This window comes from Charadrius vociferus, unplaced genomic scaffold, assembly GCF_000708025.1.
Source record: "Charadrius vociferus isolate BGI_N301 unplaced genomic scaffold, ASM70802v2 scaffold1, whole genome shotgun sequence".
NCBI lineage: Eukaryota > Metazoa > Chordata > Aves > Charadriiformes > Charadriidae > Charadrius > Charadrius vociferus.
In genome coordinates this window covers 6,431,944-6,455,045 of record NW_009647680.1, presented here as the reverse complement: position 1 = coordinate 6,455,045, position 23,102 = coordinate 6,431,944, and the positions used below count along the sequence as shown (strand labels likewise).

Sequence of the window (23,102 nt, the reverse complement as noted above, 5' to 3'; positions counted from 1 at the left end):
AGGAATGCCTCTTTGCTGGGTGAAAACACAGCTGTCTCCAAAGGCATACTGGACCTATGCCATAACTCCCACAGATACGCATCTGGGATCTGCTATGTGGCACATGGTGATTCCTCTTCTCCACTAGTTGCCCTGGGGAGTGGCTGCAAAGGTATTTCTCATACCTCTTCCGTGGGCAGGAGAAGCTGTAACACGGGAAGCACCCTTTAAAACTCCTCCAGCAGCCTCTCATCCAAACATGAAGAAGCATTGGATAAACATGTACAAATAATCCATAGCTGGAAAGAAGATAGGATTCGTAAAGGTTTGGGAACCTTCCGGGTAGCCTTTTGGATATCTCCTGGATTATATGCTGTCGACTTGCTCATTAGCCTTCTCCCAGCATGGCTATGCTCATTTGCATGCAACGGCAGACTTAGGTAAGGCTTTTGACAAAGTCTTCTACAGCACTTTTGTTTGAAAGCTGAGGAAGAGTGGACTAAAAAAAGAGACAGGGTTGGGAAATGACCGAACGAGTAGGCTCAAAGGGTAATGATCATCACTTGACATCTGTCGGGTGGTCAGTGATGAGCACAGTAGCTCAGGATACCTTGGGCGTCAGTAAATGTCTTCATCAATGACCTAGATCATGACACAGACTGCACCCTCAGCAAATTTGCAGAGGCTAATAAATTAAGGGGGAGTGGTTAACATGATGAATAGCAGAGCTATATTCCAGACGGATCTTGATATACTCGACGACTCAGCCAGGAGAAACCTCATAAAGTTCAGTAAGAAGAAGTCTGCACCTCAGGTGGAACAGCTGCACGCACTTGAATGGGCCGTGAAACAAACATCTGAATTGCAGCTTCATAGAAAATAACCTGGAGGTTACAGGGAATGCCAGGATGAACATGGACCCAGGAGGGCACTCTCTTTGCCAGTCAGGTAATCAGCGTACTAGACTTTACTGGGAGAAGCACAGCCAGCAGAAAAAGACAAGTTATTTTCTAGAAGACTGTGACCAATTCCCATCTTTGACTTCAAGAGGGATGCAGAAAAACATGAGAGGTTCCATCAGCTTCTCAGAATCCTAACTCATATGGAGGTTAGAGGGATGTTGAGGGGAAATGGGGTTTGTTTAATGTTATGAAGAAGAGATTAAGGAACAATCTAAGAGCACCTTAGAGGTATTCAGTAGCAAAGATGATGAAACAAAACTCTTCTTAGAAGAGAAGAATGGATGGCTGCAACCATTGGCTTTGGATGTTCTGATTTCAATTTGAGAAGACAAAAAAGACACCAGGTGGGTGGAGTAGTGCTGGAGCAGGTTGCTTAGAAGGGTTGTGAAATATCCACCCTTTGAGACTTTTAAGATTTAGCTAGATAAAACCATGTCTGATGTGATATGTTGGCAATAATCCTTCAAGCATGAGATTGGGTGAGATGACCTACAGAAATGCATTTGAACAAAATTTTCTATGATAGTAGGAAGAAAATAGTGATTTTTTTGTTTGTTTTAGTGTTTTTGTGGAATGTTCATTACTTATACAGTTGCGAGAGAAGTTACAATTGACTTTTTAGCAGATGTCTACTTTCCTATTTCCAGAAATATAGAAATTATAGTCTAAAATTCCTGTAGCTTTTACGTGTTCATTCCTCCTGTCGTTAGCAATCAACATAGGCAAAAGATCCATGAAAATAAAGAACTACCATCTTGAGTTTTTACTTCCTTTTTAACTTCAGAAAATGGTAACATCAAAATTCTGTGCTTCAGCTGATAAAAAATTCACTTTAACATTTAACTCTGGCTAGATATTAAAGATTCATGGATGAAAAAGCTGTCTGAGTTATCTCTTCTGCTGTGAAAAGCATGTTTGATTTCTTTTACATGCATCTTTGCAAAATAACATTTTCTGGATGAGGAGGAGGTGCTGGGGATTGGAAGTGAGAAACAGGAGAACCATTAAGTTGAAGTCTCAGGGGATTTGTTCCCTGTATTGAAAGTAGCGTTCCTCAACTGTTTCTTGTTTACTTACCTAAACTTGCTGGTTGAGTTGAGGATGTTTCATGAGAACACCTTTGAATTTGTGTCAATACACAGATTGAACTTTTCAGTATTAAACCATTACAACTGATGTTATGGTTTGAGTGTTTAAAAACTATCAATAGTAGTTTTCTGACAATGGTTTTATGAAGCGCAATAGGAAAAAAGAACTGCAGTTTTTAGTAATGAGTCCTGAAAACTGTTCCTTTGGGATCTTTAATGACTTGAATTAGATCATCCATTGACAAAATATTCTGCGTGTTTTAAAATTGTATATTTGCTGAAAGGAGTTAGCTGCATTTCCTGTTAGTGTTTATGCAGGAATAGAATTGAAACTCACGTTTCCCAGATGAAGATCATCAAGTACTGTAAGGAGAACTTTCACATAGTGAATTTTACTACATTTTTTTACCTGATGTTACTATATAAGTAATAAGTAAAAGATATGTAGAAGTAAGCTAGTGCAATTATATGAATATGACAGGTAATTGTGAGCTCTCAACAATCAGATCAACATGCCTAACCCAAAATCAGCATGTCATCTATGCCCTGAAGAAAATGAACTATATATAGTAATGCGGGGAGACTGAGAATGCCTTCTATTTATTCTTCCTATTAAATCACTAATAACTTTGGCAGATTAATTGTTCAAGTAAATATTTTCATGCTCAGTTTTTGCCTTGGGCTGCATTTGTTTATCTACGGATAGCAAAGGTTGCATACTTGTTTTGTTTTAAAATTTAGTGTAAATTACATCTATTGTTTTTAAAGAAATACTAATTAACTACTATTACTATCAAATTAAATTGCATTTATTTTTAACCATAGCAGCTTGGTCATTTAAGGGATCAAGGGAGAATTAAATGGCTTAGGTCATGTTCTGTTCTGTTCTATTCTATTCTATGTTAAAAATTATGCTGATATTATATTTTAAATACTGTAATATTCCATACAGAGTTTCAGGGTGTTGAAATATGGGAGCTGATGAAACCTAATCCACATGGTATTTCTACTGCATTTGTGAAAATCTATCTAAATGCCAACAAATATAAGTCTGGAAAAACTGAAATTCATTTATCCTCCAAAATGTATTTAATATTTTTTTGAAGTAGAATTCTTTAATATTCCTTCCTCACACTGCAGTGTATCAAAGCTTCTCAGCATTCCGTAATACTGACTAGATTGTTTAAAAACGCCAGCATGACTGAACACAGCATTCTCTGGCCAAAGCTAGTTTTTCTCTCTACTTATTTCTTCCAGTCCTTTCCGAAATAGAAACATAATCAGGAGTGATTCTGTTCTGTGCTCTGAATGCCCAGTCCTGTCAGATTTTAGCATCAAAGAGACTAGAGGAATAGGGGGAGTGTGTTTGGCAAGGAATTATGGTGAGATTGGGTGTGAAAATGAGGGAGAATTTGTCACTGGCTGTGTGAGAATGGAAATTACGAGAAGGGAAGACTGGTATGTATTGGGTACAAAAACTTGGATTTGGAAGAGGAATTTAGGATGAGGAAGAACATAAGTGAGAAATGGGTGAAGAGGCATGAAGAAGCAGTGGAGAAAAATAGCCTGGAGAAGAGCAGCAATGAATTTCAGGGCTGCTGAACTAGCAGCTCCCTCAGACAGTGAGACATGGGGTTTGGGATAATCAATAGTTGTGCAACAAGACTTGACTAAGGAACAGAGATAGAGAGCAGGTAAGAAAATTTGCTGATAAGATGCTGGCAGGATCAGGCTAGGGCCATCTCTCTCTCTAGAAAAATGGAGAGGAACACAGGTTGCTGGGGTTTGCATGATGTGTGCGTGATCCCACCAGGCAGTCTGTCACGATAGTTCATCTGCATTGCCTGTTTGTTTGGAGGATGGCAGCCTGCTGCTGCTACTGGTTCCTGCCTGTCTCGCACGAGGCAGAGTTCTTATGCTTTAGCTTGTAAGTTGACCTTGCTGATGATTATGTTGAATTCAATATGGTGCCCCATGGTAGAATTTCTTTCTTGGTTTAGTCTTTGATCAATCCCAGGATTTATTTAAAAAAAAAAAAAAATTAGAAGAATGCTATTCAAGTTACACATTAAGTGTTCACTTAAGAAAAGAAAAAAATTATCTGTATAACCTTAAATGGGATCCTTGCTGAAATACAGTGGTACAGTATTTAGTTATGCTATCATGTAAAAATGTCCACTTGTAGAACATCTGTCAACAGCTTTTTAGAAAAAAAAAAAAAAAGCCACAGTTGTATTTCTTAGCTCTATGTTATTATTAGTTCCCTCCAATGAAGCATGAAATTGCTACATCTGGAGCAGGTCCAGAGAAAGGCCACAAAGATGGTCAGAGGGCTGGAGCACCTCTCCTATGAAGACAGGCTGAGAGAGTTCGGATTGTTCAGCCTGGAGAAAAGAAGGCTCTGGGGAGACCTTATAGTGGCCTTCCAGTATCTGAAAGGTGACTACAGGAAAGCTGGAGAAGGACGTTTTACAAGGGCATGTAGTGATAGGATGAGGGGTAAAGGTTTCAAATTGGAAGAGGGGAGATTTAGGTTAGATATTAGGAAGAAATTCTTTACTGTGAGGGCAGTGAGGCACCGGCACAGGTTGCCCAGAGAAGCTGTGGCTGTCCCATCCCTGGAGGTGTTCAAGGCCAGGCTGGATGGGGCTTTGAGCAACCTGGTCTGGTGGGAGGTGTCCCTGCCCATGGCAGGGAGGTTGGGACTCGATGATCTTTAAGGTCCCTTCCAACCTAAACCTATGATTCTATGATTCTATGATAAATTACAAAGCAACTATTTGTAATTTTAAACTCATTGCCACAGGGTGTTGTGAAGCCTAAGAATATAAAAATGTTCAAATACAGATGAGGATAAGTGCTCAAATTCATGGTTGATAGGCACACTAACCACAATTTACTTGGATTTGTTTTCTGGTCTACACGGTCCCTAACCTGCTGGGGTTTAGCAGCTGAGCAGGGAAGAGCCCTTCTTTACTGACCATGTTTCCTCAATAGTCACTGCAAGGGATGGGGACCTTTGGTCTGACAGTCTCTCCATTCCTGTGTGAAACAGTCATCTTTTCCATTACTGCAACAGAAAATCATTACTGATTTTTTTTCAAATTAAGCGGTCATTTCATTTCCTAATTCCTAATGGCTAAGAATAATGAGTGTAGAATTGGGTGTAGAATATTAAAAGTTCTAAATTATGCTTATGCTTTCTAGTAGGCCATTTCATTTGAAAACCCGATTAAAATGTTTAAATAGTATTTTTAAGAGGAACAAGGCAAGCGTTACTCTTGGTTACTGTGCTAAAAAATGGCTGTGATCTTAAGCAGTTGTTGTGCAATTATGGAAAATTTAAGGCTCGTGCAAGCAGCAGGTAATACTGGAAAAGCTGAGAAATCATTAATTATAGAACGATTTCCAGAAAGAACTAAGGCAATGTACTTTTGGTATTTTCTTTCAGCTCTTCACACGCCTTCTCTGTCTTTGATTTAGTTGAAATAAACATGTCATATGAATGACTGGGTTTTATTTGAATTGCCAGGACACAACCTATGAAATAAAATCCACTTTCAATTCTAAATAAACCTATGGAACTATAAGGTATGTAGTTCTCCCAGAAGGTTATATGAACAAGAAGCTAAAAGAAGTCAAAAGATATATATAAAAAAATCACTGGCTATTAGAAGTGGAAAAGGTCATTTGTATTAAATTGCCATTGATTTTTCTTTTAATAGTGATATACTTTTAAAGATGGTTCTTTGCATACTTCCCAGCAACATTAGATTAACCATACTAATGTATTAGTTGTCTTTACTGAACTTGGGTACACTTATAAATGGCTACTCAAAAAAATGTTGGAAACTTGTAGCATTGTGAGATTTATTTTCTCTCAGATTCAATTTAGCGTTTCCTGGCTATAGCCCCGCATACTCAATATGCTGTGAGAGCTTAGCTGGTTTCTTTCCATATCATAAAAGGTTTTAAAATCCAAAAAATGAAACTGTTAACATTTAATGTGCTATGTGTTGGCAACTGAACCCTACCAAACAGGATTCTGCAATAAAAAAGTTAAAATTAAATTGAGGACCCTGCATGATGCTGAGAGAACAGTTTTAATAACGCCATCTTCTTATAACTTCTGTTGTGCAATAAAGCCAGCCTGAAACAATAATACAATGATGAGCCAAACAAGGAATAATAAGGACTACAAACAACTAGCAAGATTTGCTTTCTTTACACAATCTGTTATGAAATAAATAAGTAAAACCAGTGTCAGATCAATCTTTTACCCCCCACTGTTACTGTTAGCTTTTCCACCAATTAGTTATACCTTTCTGTGGAAATTGTGCCTCATTGCAGTTAGATCTATACTGACTGACAATTCCAGCTTTCAGTTTTTATTTTGGCTAGAAAAGTAGTTTATGACTATCTGCTGTTCATACTACCATTTAAAAGCTTACCTTGTGGCACGGAGTGACTTGATTCTCTCTCTTGTGATTGAATTATCTACTGAGGCATGCTCAAGCCAAATTATGCTACTACTTATATTTTCATAGAATCATAGAATCATAGGATCATAGAGTCATAGAATAGTTTGGGTTGGATCTCACACCCGTTCATAGGCCTTACAAGATGTGCACTCATAACTGGAATTAGATGATGCCCTGTATCCCATTCTAAGCAAAGAGTCCAAGCTCTAAAAGAAGAAGTTTCGATTCCTTTTCGTAACCTTAAGACCTCTCTCTTCAGCTCAGTTACAGAGGGTAAGTTGTTAGCTAGGTCACCATATCACCTATGTAATACCAATGAGTAGAGGACTTTACACATCTGCACGGTGGCTTGTTCCAATTTTCTGTTATCTTACCATCCAGCAAGACTGAACAGAGTGAAAATTACTAAATGTTTTAAAACTGGGCTTCACAAGACATTTTTTTAGGGCTCTGTGTTTATCTTTGAAGGACTAATTGGGTCTCAATATCTAGATAGATGTTCAATGTTTACCTTCATTTTGCTTTCGGAAGCAGTTTGTAACTGTCAATTAACAGAGCAATCCCTCATATCTGTCCATCTCTGTGGCATGATTCGTGTCTCAGCACAAGGTTGGATGGTCACTCACTGATGACTCAGTGTAGTTTGAGCATTCACAATATATCCAAGGGGTAGCGACACTCACACGTCATCTACCACTCAGAGAAGACATGTAACTTGAATATAGGAAGCAAGCAAGTTGTTTATGGACTGGTTAGTGTTTTAAGCCATGGAGAAATCTACAGTTTTTATTCATCTTCCTGTACCGGGGTGATATTTCTTCAGTTTTCATAGTAGGTATCATTTATGTTTGATATTTGTACTTGTTCTTTAATATACTGCCTAAAAGGAAAAGTGATTTCTGAGGGAATAAAAGGCAGTATTTGTTATAAAGGAAAATAATACAAGTGTTCTTTTCTCTGGATTTTTTGTATTGAAAGCAGCAGTTGATTTAGTAAATAAATTATTAAATCCAACTATCTGAAACATGTGAAATATGCTGATTAAAAAGAATTGCTACTTTAAACATTTTTAAAGGGATTTTACAAAATGCTTGGCAGAATGCTTTATAACCAAATGAGTGACAGCTTTTCTATTTTGATATTTAGTGATCTTAAACTGCCATTTTTTTTAACTGTAAAGTTTTCCCTGGGAAAGTCAGGCACAGAGAGTTCTCAAATCGTATGTCGGATTGCTATGAAGAATGTTATTAGCATTGAATGAGACAAATTTTTAAGTAAAGCAGCTACTCCTTTTCCCCCAAAGGACAAACCCAGAAGCTAACAACAAAGGAAAATATGTTCTCTGTATCTGCCAGTGCATCCACGACTGTAATAAATACTGGTACCTCTGAAAGTCACAGCAAAAACCACACCCATGTGAGGCACAGCGCAGCCAAAAGAACAAAAAGAGTTCATTAACTGCTTGGCCTCTTGATATTTTCAGGCTTCTGTAATAAGATTTTCATCTAGCTAATACTGTATTGCTGTGATTAAAGACAGTGGCATACCCTGGATCTTCTGGCAGCAGTGAGGATATGACAGCAATTGCATCTTGGCACTCTTTAGAACAGAAACTTCAGGAAATTGTGAGTCAAGTTTCACTCTGCCAGCAGGCCCAGAGGTATCTGCTGGGGCCAACGCAGGAGCTGGAGAAGTTGCGTGACGGGAAATGTACTATGTGGTACGTTTTTTTGAAAACTGTTTGCTGGTTGTCTCCTGTGGATCCCTGGCTGGTTGGTACTAAAGGCTTCATCCCCTCCTCCCCTCTGCCCGGCAGGCTCCCTGGGAGGTTCATGGTGAGTATTGCCTCTCCCAAGCAGTTGGCCTTCAGGCAGCAGGAGAGGAACGCTAGGTGACCTGTCACTGTCAGGTTTAGGATCTTATTCTCCATATCTAGCTTTGCAGGCTGCTGTCTGGTATTTGGAGCAGCAGTTCAAGCGCAATTGCAGTAGCCTTGTCAACGAGGTTAACTGTTTGAGATGTGGTCTGCATAATCAGATTTTGAAGGTTGAATCTGAAAAGAGAGCAAAGAAGTCTTGAAATGGAACGAATTGCCTGCCAATGAGATGAATTGCTTACACAGTTTGTTACCATCAGTGTTATTATAGCATACGGCTCACTTTGACCACAGCTCTACTTGCAAAGCCCCAGCTCATCGGGGCAGGAGTAAGTATATTGTGTTACCACATAATATGTACTTCGTCTTTATCTTAAATTAATGGGTAAAAAATACCTCTTTTCAGGTAATAAACGTCATGTTTTCTTCTATGCAGTGCTCAAAATTAAGATCGCAGAAAGCTGTGCAGAAGTAATGTTGTTAGATTTTAAAGAAAAGAAAGCAGAGTATGTGGGAAAATTCATCACTGAACTTCAGAGATTAGATAGTCCCTTTCAGTGACGCACTTCCCACAAGCCAGTTTTTTAACTTATATTGTGTATATCTTTATATGCAGTTGCTTGTATGCTGTAATACTGTGTTAGGAAATTCTAATGTTTCCTTTAACAGCACACTTTACCGGTCAGAAAAGCCCTTCTGAAAAGGTGTTGACAGACGTGCTCTGCATGCTTTTAAAATGATTGCTGTGTTTTCTCTATATTCTCAGCCACTAATACGCACCTGATCTTTTACTCTTGTCTCTGTATCACCAGGCCTCCTGAACCTGTTTACAGCACTGTGAACAAACTGTGTGATAAACCACCTTCTCCTAGGCACTATTCCCCTGTCGAGTGTGACAAAAGCTTCCTTCTTACAGCTCCCTATCCCCACTACCACGTAGGCCTGCTCCCTGACTCTGAGATCACCAGGTACTGCATGCGCTTCTTCCTCACCTCCTTCGTTAGAGTGCATGAACATCACTGGATTTAGCTCATAGTTTGCATCTTCACCATAGATCTTCTTTTTCTACAGCTTGTGCTTGTTTTTAACCATGCTTTCACATCTGCACCACTGGAAGATATATGCTACCTCGGTATATAATTTTGGTCATCCAAAATCCAGTGATGAATAACAGGCAATGTTTTGATCCATTGGAATGGTGCTCTAAAATAGGTCACATAATACGTGCCACATTTTACAACTGAATTCAATATTTGTTTCTCTGTTAGTATGAAAAGTGACTAAGACTTCACTGAAAGCTGTAGTAATTGGGTTTGATTCAGTCATTTTATTTCTGTGTTCTGCATATTTTGTTCACTGAGCATCTTTGGGTTTATAGGGCAGCTGTCTAAGCCATCCAGAAGAAATTGAGCAAAAAATAATCACCTCCCTCACCATGTCATGGTTGAGAATACATCTAAATTTTAGCATTGCCTAGGCTAGCTGTGCTCTGAGAGGACAGTTAGTGAAACCTAAAATGATGAACATTTCCATAATTGAAGTAATGGAAGACATTTCTATAAAATATTGTCAGTGATTGCCTTCTGAGAAATATTTAATAAAGGAAAACATACTACCCAAAACTGTATGCTAGTATAAATCAGCTATTCTATAGTCTACTAGGATAGTAGTAAACTATTTGCAAACAAGACTTGGGAGATAGAGAAAGAGTTAGGGACAAGTTTTCAAGATGTTCAGTGCTTCCTTTGTCAGGAAAAAAAATCATCTTTTATATTCCGGAGTAGAAGAAAAATAATTGCATTTGGAGCTTTGATCATAGACATTTTTTACAGAAAACACTTTTCAAAGAAAAGAGTAATGTGGGAAGAGAAGAGCAGAAGTGTGTAAGTGGAAAGTAAAATGGTAAATTAATGTAAGATACAATAACAGGAAAGAAACCCCAGGGATTAGAGAAACAGCTGTGAAAGGCATTGCAGTGCTATGAAATAGAAAGCTAAATTAAAAAAGCAATAAGACAAATACTAGTGAAGAATGCAACAGATGTGGTAAGACCATGCAGAAGCTCTCAGTTTATTAGAATGAAAACTGTGTGGCTTCTAGAATTTCTAAAAAGATCCTTAATCACCGGACAAAGTCATTAGTCAAGCTGTTCAGGCCAGTGCAAGTTGAGGTGAAAAACACTGATAATGGCAATGTTTTATAAAGGTATAAATAACTCCAGAAGGGTGTCAGGCTGTACCAGATCTATCGACAATATTTTCATTTCTCTGCAAATATTATCTTAAAGGAAACAACTAGACAAAAAATAGTAAAATGACTTCAGGTTTTTTAGGTACAGTGTACATATGAGTAATTGATCTGTAAGCATCACCGTGCTTCTGTGTATTTAGAGCCAGGCAACAGAAGAGATCATTATAAAAAGACGCTTACATTTTAAATGGTCCTTTTAGAAAGGAAGGGACGAACTTGAACTGGAACATTCAACAAGTGGGTTCTACGGTATTTTGGGGCCACAGAGTTGTGTATTGGGAACACTGAGGATTAGGTTGTGGCTTGCTAATGACAGAGAGATACAATTCATTGCTACATGGTCAATCTCTGTAGAGACAACTGTCAGGACTATGGAGACAGGTTGCGGGGAAAGGGTGAATCTGTTAAGGCTACTTCCCGCAGACGGGATAATTGGATGCCAACAACCAGTGGAGCCCTGGAGAGCTCATAGAACTAGACCATTTTGCCACCTGAAGGTGTAATTCTCTACAGCCTTTTGCTTTATTGTGTGATTGATTGAATACCCGGTCATCAGATATTTGATGACCTGACATCAGGACTTCAAAAGCTGGGTTTTGTTCTCTCGAGCGTCAGTTAATAATTCTCTTTAAGAATAAGGTTTCATTTCTCTTCATTCTACTTTGATGTAAAATTAAGCTCTAATCCCCGTATATTTAATCAGATTGTTTATTTCAACAGTCCAACAAAAACTGCAAAAGGAACACAAAAGATGAGAAAGGACACAACTCACAGTTAAATGCTCTGCACTATGCTCTGCTACATGCTGTGGCAGAGGCAGCTGATTGCTACAATTTATACTTCCTTCCCACTGTGAAATAACATTCAGATGGAAAATATGAGAGTTTTTGATGTTCTCAAAGACTGTCATCTTTTCCACAGGACTCTTTTGAATAGTTGACCGTGGAGGAAGACATTTGAAGTAATATTTCACCGAATGCCTTTGGTGAAGAAAGTGACAGTTTTACAACATATACCATGATCCGATTTCCAAATGGACTCAGTAGTCACAGTTGGAGAACAGATTTTAGAAAAGTATTAATCCCATTTTAACCCTAATCCAAGTGGCTATTTTTGCAGAAGTGTTCATTTTGTGCAGCCCTAAATTTCACAAAGGTGATATGTCTCAGGCCTGTATTGTGTTGAATACTTGGAAGAATTAATCCACAAAAGACCTTGTTTTAAATCTGTAGCCATGATACCACCATCTCTGTTGGAAGTTGTATTACAAAAAAAAAAGTCTTCCAAATATTGACCAGGTATTTTGAAAGGTCTCCCTTTACTCACCTGAATTCCTCAAAGCCCTATTCCTCCCCATTATACACTTCCATGGTCTCCAGTCAAATATAAAAAGATAGCTCCCTGTCTACCTGCAGGCTTCCTAGAAAAAGTTTTTCATCAGGATTTTTTAGCCTCAGGTTTGGGGAGGAAAGGACAGGGATTATTTACTTGTTTTGGTAACTGTAGTCATTGTAGTATTTCAGTCCTCCAATATTGAGAATCTGCTGCTGAACTGCAAGAAATTTGGTTTGACAAATAACTCTTCCAGAGTGTGAGGAACATGATACCATGTTCTCCCAATTGAAATGCTTGTAAACCAGCCAACGCCTTTCAAATCGCTGCTCCAGATAATTTGTCAGCTACTCCTCAGATGATTGTTTTGTCAAGGCTCATTAACTTAATAGGCACAGAGAATTCACAGGCCAAAGCCTTATTTGTCTATAATAAATTCAAGTTTATAACCCTTGCTTTTATGGTGGCCTGTCTTAGCTCCTGGGAGATTTGGAGGTCTAGAACAATATACTCCCAGTTTAGAGTAAAAGTAATTTGTTCTTTGATTGAATTATCAGTTCATGTGAATTGATATTAACAGGGTTATGTCAATGTGCAACAACTGAAAATCTGTCCCATTGAAGGCAGGAATAGAGAGAGAATTTTGGAGTAGTAAGTTTTCTTTTGAGAGCACCACATGGGAATGGATGCAGAGCATTGATGTTCTGCCCTCTGTCATTTTTGACAATTATGTGTACAATTAGAAGATTATTGGCAGCAAAAGGAAATCACAGCTCATAGACATAACACTTTCTACAAACATGAGACTTTGTACACAAGACTTTGTTTCTGCATTCTGTAACACAAAATGTTGCGCTCTCAGTCTTTGCACTGAAAACTTCATTACATTCACCGCGATGTAGACATGCTTTAAAAATGCTTCAGTTTTGCCCAGAACTAGCTTCCCTGTCTTCACAGGAATCTTTTTGGCATTCTAGTTGCCAGCATAGTTTTTGCCAAAGGGCAGCCCTGATATTGTTGGTTTGTGTGATTTATTTTTTTTTCTGTAGGTCTTTGCTTCTCTCTTAAGCCTTTGATCATGTGATTGCATCAATATTTTTTAATACATGTAGGGGAAGGAACTAAGGGTAGGGTTTCAGACTTTGTAGTCGTGGGAGAAAAGCTTGGGAACATGACTCCTCCCTAGAAAATAAAAATAAGTGAAAATATTCTTCATGTTTAGTCTAGCTTTTGTAAACTTGCAGATCCTCCGTATGGTGCGTGGATGCCTGGATTGAAAGTATTTGGCTTGCTTTTAAAATCGAGATTAGTTTCTTGAAGCCAGCCCCAGTTCTGGATGACACTGTGATCTGCAGTCTTAGGCACGGTAGTTAATGACTTTGTGCTTTGTTTCCTGGTCTCTAAAAGACGTTTAACAATGATCTCATAGAGCTTCTTTGAAAACTAATTCTGTTGGAGACAATAGCAGCCTATTAGTAATGACAATTTGTGTTATTATTTAATTACATATAAATGATTTTAAGGTATCTGATGAATTAGGTTGATGACATCAGTTCTTGGGACCACCACTACTTTCTCACCGATGGGGATTAGGGAGAGAAGATAATATTGGCACAGGGCTCGAGAGCAAACTCTTTTGCAGAAAACAGCATGCCATTTGCATAGATATTGAAGGGGAACTGAACATTTTATAGCTCTGAAGAGCTACACAAATAAAAGTGAGCTGAAATATATGCAGAACATACGGGTAAGGAGACTATAACGTCCCGAATCTTAATGATTGATGCTACTTCCAAAGCGTGGCGGAATTCCCACAGCCTCCGTGTAAGCACAGGAGGGTCACTACACCCCAGCAGTCTCTGCACTCAGACCAGTGTACGGCTGCACCGCTGAGCACTTCTGCTGGTGGTCCCCTAACTAACGTCAGGGATCCCTGGCATCCCTCCATGGGCCACAAGGGCACAGCTGAGAAGGTGCTGATCGCTTTTCACCCATCCTAAAAGGAAGTTAAGGTTACTGCACTTGAAAAAGGTGTGAATGGTGAGTCTCTCTGGTACTCGTTCCTATAGTGCCCTTTCTCATTTGTTAATATCTGTGCAGCCTTTTTCTTCGCAATAACCTGCTGGGAGCAAGCTTATTGTCAAAATGATGCATATAACTGTACTTGTGTGTGGCTGCCTTCCAGGGAGGCTCTTGTCATCTTTATTGAAATTCACATTGTACCGGAGTGCTCGTCATCCCCTTTCAATCCCGTGTGTTTAATATAGGAATTATACCTCCCAAAACACATCTAGCCATATTTTGAAATGCCTGGCAACCTGAAAATGGGACCTATCAAACAGGCAGTAAAAAGCGATGATATGAAATTGAGTCTTCAACTTGCCCCACATAAACACGACCACCTTTCTTGAATTTAAAATGAACTTCTAGTGTTTAGTTGTATTCATTTACACATTTTTTTGTTACAATCTCAAATAATACTTACAAAATTGGAAATTAGTCTGTTTTTGGAAAATGCATTTAAATACTTGAATATTGAAAATCAAAACTGGAAGCAATTGATACTTTTTCCTATTTTAACACCTTGGAATCAACTTCTGGGCTGATCGGCATTTTACGTGATCCAACCGTGACTAAGCTTATATATGGTGAACTAGTACTGCTAAATACCGCTGCTTAAAGGTGGTGGAAGGCAATAAGTACATGGTTATTTCTATGGATTTTTGAATAGCAAAATAGACAATATTGAGGTTCGACTTATTCAATGTCAATGGAAACAATCCTATAGTCCCAAAGAAAAAACATCTTTAGAAAAGAAAAGATACCTGTTTAAAATAACTCTTGAGAAAGTAGCTCCCTAAAACCGTAAGGTGGCACTTTAAAAAATGAACACTGTGACTTTTTGTTTTGAGAAGTGACTTTAAGGCTTATATACACACAAATTTAGGCATTCAGAGGCACAGATCATATAGCAACCCCAAAGCAATTTAGGAGATTAAACCGGTCATTGCAGAGGCTGGATCGGGTACTCACATTCATATCAATGGGAACTGAAGCATCTCGTTATTGGTGATTTCAGTGAGAATTAGGTATGAAAGTGCTGTTGCCTTCAGTCCCTAAACAACATCTTTAGAAACTCAAGTACTTCTTTAACTCTGGCACCCAGACCATTCTAAGAATAAGCTTGGAGCTTGAAGCTTGACTCAGGCACAGGAGCACACACTGCAGTGGTTGACAAGATGCAGCCCAGGTGCGTATAACTACATAGCCATTATGCTTGACTGGGTCATGCTGCTTCTGAAAGCAGCTCCAGAAACTGCAATATTTTATGGTTATATGTTATAAGGCAAAACAAAATCAGCATAAGCTGTGTTGATTAACTGCTTACAACTCAAATGCAACGTCTCAGTGTAGATTGTCCCTGCTTGTGAATCAGACTCCCAAGGCCTTTAAATTATTTAGGATCTTTTGGAAATGATACAAATTAATTGTGGATTTTCCTTATCACTTTCAATTAACAAATTAAAAAGTCTTAACTGAAAGTTTCCTATAATTTCTTTTTAATCTCGACTCAAGTGTTCTCTTCAAGTAAATGATCCAGTCATATAACTGTTATCGTTAATGAAAGAAAAATGATGCTGCCTTTCAGCCGCAGCTTTCATGTTATTTTGAGTGGATGAATCTCTGACCCTAATAAGCACAAACATTCTCAGACTCTCTTATCCTCTTTCCTTTTTTTAATGAGGAGTCTTCTATTTTGGACACTATTAATTAAAATTATTAGGAAGATGCACCTTTTAAAAACTCAGAGAGATGATTGCCGGAGAATGTTAACCTGTAAAGGCATAAAATCTCTACAGTTCAAGTGTTTAATTATGTAAAGGTTAATGTGGGATGCTTCAGGTTACAGCTGCTGGGCTTTATTTCCAGTTGTGCTGCTGACTAATTCTCTTTAGTTGAGCAAATCACTTAATTCCATTTGCTTTGCTTTATCTATCTGTAAAATAATCTTACTCAGTTCTGTTGAGAAGGATAAGTAATCTTATTAAACAGAATAGAATAAAATTTTTAAAAGAGAAAAAATAAGGTGTTGGTTCTGTTCCAGCATTTGGGAAACGCTTCATATTTTTGGAATACATGGTTTGATTTTCAGAGATACTGTGCTTTCTTGAGCTACAGATCCTCTTTTGTTCATATTCTACACCCATGGAAATTAAACTGTATATTCTGAGCTCATAAAATGGACAGAAATATTAACTCAGTTTAGCTAAGTAGCAGTATTTTCTTTACTATGTCTTTAGAGAAGAAAAAATACCATTTCTCAGTAAGAAAACATTTGTAAATCACTAGTATTAAAATTTTCCTGCTGTTAAGATTACAAACAGAGCTACAGAGAGACATTTGGGAACAGAGGAAAGATGTCTTCTTCCTTTGCATGCCTATAAGCAAGCTCTGAAATTCAGTCTCTAAGTCAGAGGAAATGCTCCCAAATGTCAGTTCCTATGTCATTTTTGGATTAATGGTGAAGACTGGAATCAGAAGATTGATTCCTGCCTGAGGATTTTGCCTAGGACAATCAATCGTCCAGTATGAGGTGGCCGAGGTGGACCATGACCCTCAAAAAGCCAAAGTGTTGCCTGGTGCCTGCATCAGAGGATACTGTTCACCACCTCACATTGGCTACAGCAGTTTCTGGCTAGATACACAGCAGGAGTGATGCTTCAGATTATCTCATGAACATCGAGTCAGTTCATTACTAAGTCCACACAATAAGTTTGTTGTTTGAAGTGGTCATTTCTGTGAGACGTTTGTTTATTTTCAGTATACATAAGCACCCTCTCTAACGTTGTGTTCTGGTCTCTGAAAATCCCCGTGAAAGAGTTCTTCCAAAATGATAGAGCACTAAAACTCCAGACAGAGTGTTCAAATGCATCTGGGTGTTGGGAGGAATTTAAACCCACATTTTTAATATTGGTTCCATATCTGGTTCAAGTGTATTCAGAATAAATGACAAAAAAATTGACAGAAAGTGTCACTCTGCATAGGAGTGCTACAGTAACAAGCTAGAAGAGCCATTCAATAATTCAAATCTTGTCCGCAGTGACTAAAGTTAATGACAATTATTACCTGACAACTGTCTAAAGGCCGATATGAGAAATGGGTTTGGAGATTTCAGTTTCATTCCTGTGGACAAGTTTCCACATCATAAAAATCATCACTCCATCTGTCACAGTAATTGCTAGACTCTCAGCTCATCAGAAAAACCAAGAATAGATTTAACCTGGAGAACAAATTACTCTTTTTACCTCAAGAGAGAATTCTTTGAGCTTAGAAATGAACTATCACTGTGGAGACCGGGTAAATAAAGCTACCCTGTGGCTACCTCTGCTCTACCTGTTGGGGGAAGAATAATTTCCAGGGTTGTAGCTGCACACAAAAGAGCAAGAAAGCTTACTGGTTAGAGCAAAGAGTGGGAAACAGAGAAATTTGCCTGTACCACTGACAGCTTGTATGACCTTGGCAAATTAAGACTTTCCTTCAATTTTGTCCAATTGTGAAATATGTGACACACATCCAGAGACACCACGAGCAGGCCTTGGAGTTAAAAGGTATTTCCAACGGGCGCAGATATGCATGATTTTCTGCGCTGCATAAAAAAGAGTGTTCATTAGTACCAAGTGGAGTGATAGGAGGCATCATGGAAAGCAGGTGGGACCTCTAATTATAGCAGTGTGATTTGTCATGGAAATGCTAGAGAATTATAACAAGAGTAATAATGAACCTTCCCTCAGCCCTGTGCTAGTCTTGTTTTACACTACAGTTATCCCACTGGAGTAACGGAGTGCTGACTCAAGCCCCCAGATTATTTTGTACTTAATTATCACTATTTATTATTGTTGACATAAGCCCTATATGTAGATACTTGCAAATATGCCCATTTCTGTTTTGCCAAGTCAAGTAAGGTCTGACTTTGAACAGAATATGTCTAAAAATATGCGTGTGATATAGAAATCAGGAGGCAGCAGTGCTGAGGCTGTGCCAGGCCGATGGTCCTGCAAGCCTGTGTGAGGACACTGTTCTTGTGGGAGGTGTTGCAAAATTGAATGAGCTGTTTAAACTAGGCCTTCATCAGTTGTAGTCACCCATTTCACAGCACTTTACTACTTCTGTCCAAAAAGTATAAAATGCTAATTAATGGAATAGTCAGAAACATAAAAATACTAATATTTAGAAATGCCTCCTGACCTGGTGGGATCCACCTTCTGGGTCTACTCTAAAATTTCTACATATTTTTGTGTTCTTTTCCAGATTTTTTTCCCCACTATCAGAATGTACCTATGCCTTTATGGGTCTATGAGGATAAGAATTATTTCCCGTGGTAAAAGGAAAATTGATATCAGTAGCAAAAGGCTAAAACAGTGGCATCAGATTCTTCTACAATTTCTTTTTTTTTTTTTTTAAAGGACATAAAATCATCATTAGGAAAAACGTAACCACATGGTTATATATTTCTCGTGTTACTGCAGAAATATTTATTGATCAGTACTCATTACATTTCCTATTTCAAAAAAACATTTGTTGCTTTTTTTGAAAATATTGACTATATAATTGGAACCATCTGTTGGCAGAGACTTCAGTGTGATACAAGTAATGATAACCCTCAAAACTTTAAGATGCTTATCAAAATTTGAGTTGGACTGAAAGTCTCAACGTAACTGATTCAGTATGGCAACACAAATACTACAAAGTTTTATGAAAATGGGGAAAATAGCAGAGAAGAGAACAAAAAATGATGGGAAACTAAAGTGCCCTTTACCTACATAGTACATTTCTGTACATGTGTTACAGTGAGTGAGACATTTTTAAATACCATTTGGGCTTTCAATAAATACTATCCTTTTTTTAGGTTAAGCTTTCATTTTGGTGTGGAGGACTGCTGAACTTTTTTTCTTATTGATTTAAATTCATTTTCATGTAAATATAGCCATAAATGTTTGCAATACTTAAGAAACACAGAAGATACTGAATAACATTTTTAAAAATTACTAAGTGATTCAGTAGCCTAGTGAGAAAATTGGCTGTTGTAAAATGCAAGATGAGCTTTCAGATAATCTCATGAGTCAAAGTCCAACTGATTTCCCATAAAATACAGTTTTGAAAGGACCTAAATTACATTTGAAAGTTAAATGTGAGCTATTAAAGAAATATAGGCCAGAGATATATAGGCAAGAATCTCTAATTCCATAGTTTGGCATGTGGTTGCTTTGCAAACCATGACTCTTTTAATCTGTATCCCAGTTTGGATATTGAATTTTCCATCTCTTCACCTTTCAAACAGAGAGTAGTCTGAGTGTACACCTGCTAGAGCTCTTTACCAGCCCCCTTTTAATTCCTAAAAGGAATACACATCTCTGTATTTTCTCACTTCCCTATTTGGTGTGAGAAGTAGTAGCTCAGTCCTTCACGGAGAATATTTTAAAGCTATTATTGCGTTTCTTGAGTGGTTGGAGGTGTTATGTGTTTGGCCACCAAAATTATCTGGTGATTACTTAAAAATGCTTTGTTTGGTGGCCTTTTTTCCCTTTTAGACTTAATTGCTACTGATGTAACCTGCAGTGAAATCTAGATATGACTTCACATCTTTAAAATTTCTCTTAAAGATTCCACTTCAGTTCAGATTACACATCAGGAGTTGGAAGGATAATTGACTTAATCCTGGTGGATTAGGGTTGTGCCTGTTTGCAGTCAGTTTCTCTTCTAACTCCATAGTTTCTGCAATGAATTTGCATAAGCACTATAATCTTTTCATATGTTTGTTCAATGCTTTAAAAATGTATGTTATGTGTAGGAAATAATAAAGCTTTGCTATACAGAAAGAAAGAATTATTTAACAACATTGGTTCATTACGGGGAGCTGTCCATACAAGTTCTGGTGTGCAGCCCTAAGGTTGTAGAGTTCACCTATCGCTATACTGTCTCAATATTTGCATCCAAAATTTTCCCAAAATATGATTTAAAAAAACAACCAAACAAACAAACACAAAAAATGACAGCTATTCTGGATGTACTGATTATCAATATCCCCACATGAGAGGGTACCTTTCCTACTACTCCCACCTATGGAGGACCTTGGGAACTGAACCAAAGTCCCTGCAAGTCTGAAAATACTGAAACTTTGTTTTGTAACTGAAAAAGCAAAAGGGGAAAATTTAGAGTTAAAATATTGACAATGTAAGTAATAGAGTTACTGTGCTTCACCGTAGTTTCCTAAGCATCAGAGTATTTATACTGTATTAATTTGAGAAGTAGTACCTGGGCTGGAGGGGGAGGCAGAAAGAGGGACGCTTATTCATTACTCACAAATACAGGGGAAATGCAAAATCCTGAACTTGAGGTTTTGGTATCAAATGTTGAAAAGGACAAGGAAAAACTGCTATTGATAAAACATATGTAGTTATGCAGAGATGTTCAGTGCCAATTTGCAATAGCAGGACAACTTGACATAGGAGTTCATTGTAAACCATAGTCATTATAAGCTGCTGTACCAATATGAAGTCACTGGGGAAAGTTTTTTTGGTTTTGCTAAAAAAGAAAGGAAAAAGCACACATAAGGTGTGCATACAGGGTTACAAGCTCTAAACTTCCCTGAATTTTATGAAAGTCTAGTTATTCAACTGACCTTTTTGGGTTGAACTTAAATTTAGTTAAGTTGTCATTGTAAATTTGCATGTAGAATTTGTTAATGTTTTGGGATCTTAAACAATTTATTCTCTGAACGGTTATTATTTCATTTTTAAAGAATAGCACTAGAAGCAGCTAGCTTATCTGATTTTTTTTAAAATAATGCTTATAGTGCATAAAACCACTACTGTTACTGCATGAAAAGCAAGGTCAATGGAAGTGACAAGATATTAAAACACATTTTTTTAGCTGACAAAGGGAAGGAGAGGAAGATTTAGTTTGACTTTCAAAATTAAAATTTCAATATTGTTAAGGAAATACTGGAACAGAAACATTACACTCCCCAGGGAGATGCATAGACAATTTCTTTAGCCAAAGTATTTCCATACTCTATGCAGAAAATGAATCATTCCACAGATATTTGGAGTTGCTTTCTGTATCTTTTGAGGATCGTTATAGTTCTTGCTTTTATGCTGTTGAAATCACTACACTGATGAACTGGGGAGCAGGGAAAAGGATTTATAACTCTACGATGTGAGAGTACACTTGTGTATTGCACATCATGAATTGCTTTTGGTCTGATTACACTGATTTCTAACATCCGAATTCTGAATAGCAATGACTGTATCTTTAAGACATGCTTTCCTAAAAAGCAGCCTGACACCATCGTAATGTGTTACACTATGTAAAGAGAAAACATGTCAGAGTGCACACCCGAAATGCGCTGAAGCCCACATGGGGGGACTACGCAGTACAGAAACCAAACGTCACTTGCTACTACTCCCTGGGAGTAGGGTGCATCGGCGCAGCCCAATGCAGGACCATTCAGATACCCCTGAGCTGGTTCTAGATGAGTTAGGTTAGCTGATGGAGCAGTCTAACCTGCTTCCAATAAATGCTCATATTGATTAATGGATGACTTGGATATAATCAGCTATATGTGTAGACAGTTCAGTTGCTGATCTGGTGAAGGTTGCATAAGCTGTAATCAGAACTCTCAGCCTATTCAGGATACAGTGACTAAGAGCTGCAGGTAGGAGGATTTATGTAGTGTGTGTGGCAAGAGTGTGGCTATACAGGCTCGCTTGGCAGAAGAAGTCATACAGGTTTGGTTAGGATACAAGCTCACATAATACTGTCATAGCACCATGCAGAAGAGAATTTGCTTTTGACATTTCAGATTGAGCAGTATGAGTGAAGGTTATTAATTTTTCGTATCAAGCCTTTACAACGATTTTATATATTATACTGCTTCAGTGAAAGTGTATAAAAAGTCCTGTTTTACAAAGACATCTAAAGAAGGCAATGAATTCATGAGTGTCATTGAAATCACAGGTGCTGTCTAGAATCTTGAGGCTTAAATGACTGAAACTTCTCCTGGTTGGTATGTGCACAGCAATTAGAAAGGGAACTATGCAAAGAGGGAAATTTACTCCTGATGGAAATTTTAGTATATTTTTCCTAATGAATTTTGCCTGATTTCCCAGTCACCTCTTGTAGTCATCACTCAACAATTAGCATTCGTGTTGGTATGCCATGGATTACAGAACTGGGTCTTTCAGCTAGGGCACTGGAAGGTTGCACTTTGGAAACAAAAATTCAAGATCCAAACCATACTGTCAATGATCAGAACACTGGAATCATGTTCAGTCTATTTCTTCTCCTTGTCTTTCCTTTTTTTTTTTTCTGATACAATTCATGCAATACCATAGTGGGATTAGGCAGCAGGTGTCCACAAAGGAAGATCAGTAAAATACCAAAACCAAGTCATGTCTCAGTGAAGTCAGAAGGAGAATTACATTGACTTTGTTGGAGTTTAGGTAATCCAAGAATAAATGTGGCAACATAATACTATAAGCAGGTTCATACTTTCATATCAAGGCTAACTTCCAAATCACATGACATCATGTTTTGTAGCATCTCAAAGATTGTTTCTCAGAAACCCACAATCTATTTGAATATACTACTGGGAATCCTTCATAAAGAATAGATTCACATGGAAAATAAATTCTTAAATGACTGGAGTGGTAAATCTATTTGCTGTTGACTTAAATATGTCAAGCAGCATGGACCATTGCTGAGAAGTAAACCTTAAAAAATAATGCTGCCATATAAAATTATAGTTCTTAGTAATAAACACTATGATAAGAGAGATTTTTTGTGAAAGTTAACATTAATTAGCTCTTCAGTAGGATAGAATATGTTGTATTTTTTCACATCAGATTTATATAATTTTGTCTATGTCAACCTTTCATGTTTTAATTTTTAAATTTTTCAATTCTGCTATTCTTTCCTTACCACTTTACAATGAAAAAAAATCAGCTTAGTTAGTTAGTGTCAACTAACAGAAATGCGACATTGATGGAACTTAGGAAATGACAGGTTTTCTTCAGCTTGCCCACAGAAATGGTGAATAGCACAAATTAATTTTAGTCTTGTCTACCTAAATGTA

At 37.7% G+C, this 23,102-nt stretch overlaps 1 protein-coding gene across 3 annotated transcripts in view; it reads left to right on the top strand.

Moving 5' to 3' along the window:
- The window catches only part of DLG2 (discs, large homolog 2 (Drosophila)), a 673,110-nt gene that overhangs the window by 388,377 nt on the left and 261,631 nt on the right, over positions 1 to 23,102 (top strand). For all 3 annotated transcript variants that reach the window (XM_009881201.1, XM_009881200.1, XM_009881198.1), the window contains one exon: positions 9,199 to 9,354. In XM_009881201.1, coding sequence (XP_009879503.1) covers positions 9,199 to 9,354 — 156 coding nt within the window. The remainder of the gene's footprint in view (positions 1 to 9,198; positions 9,355 to 23,102) is intronic.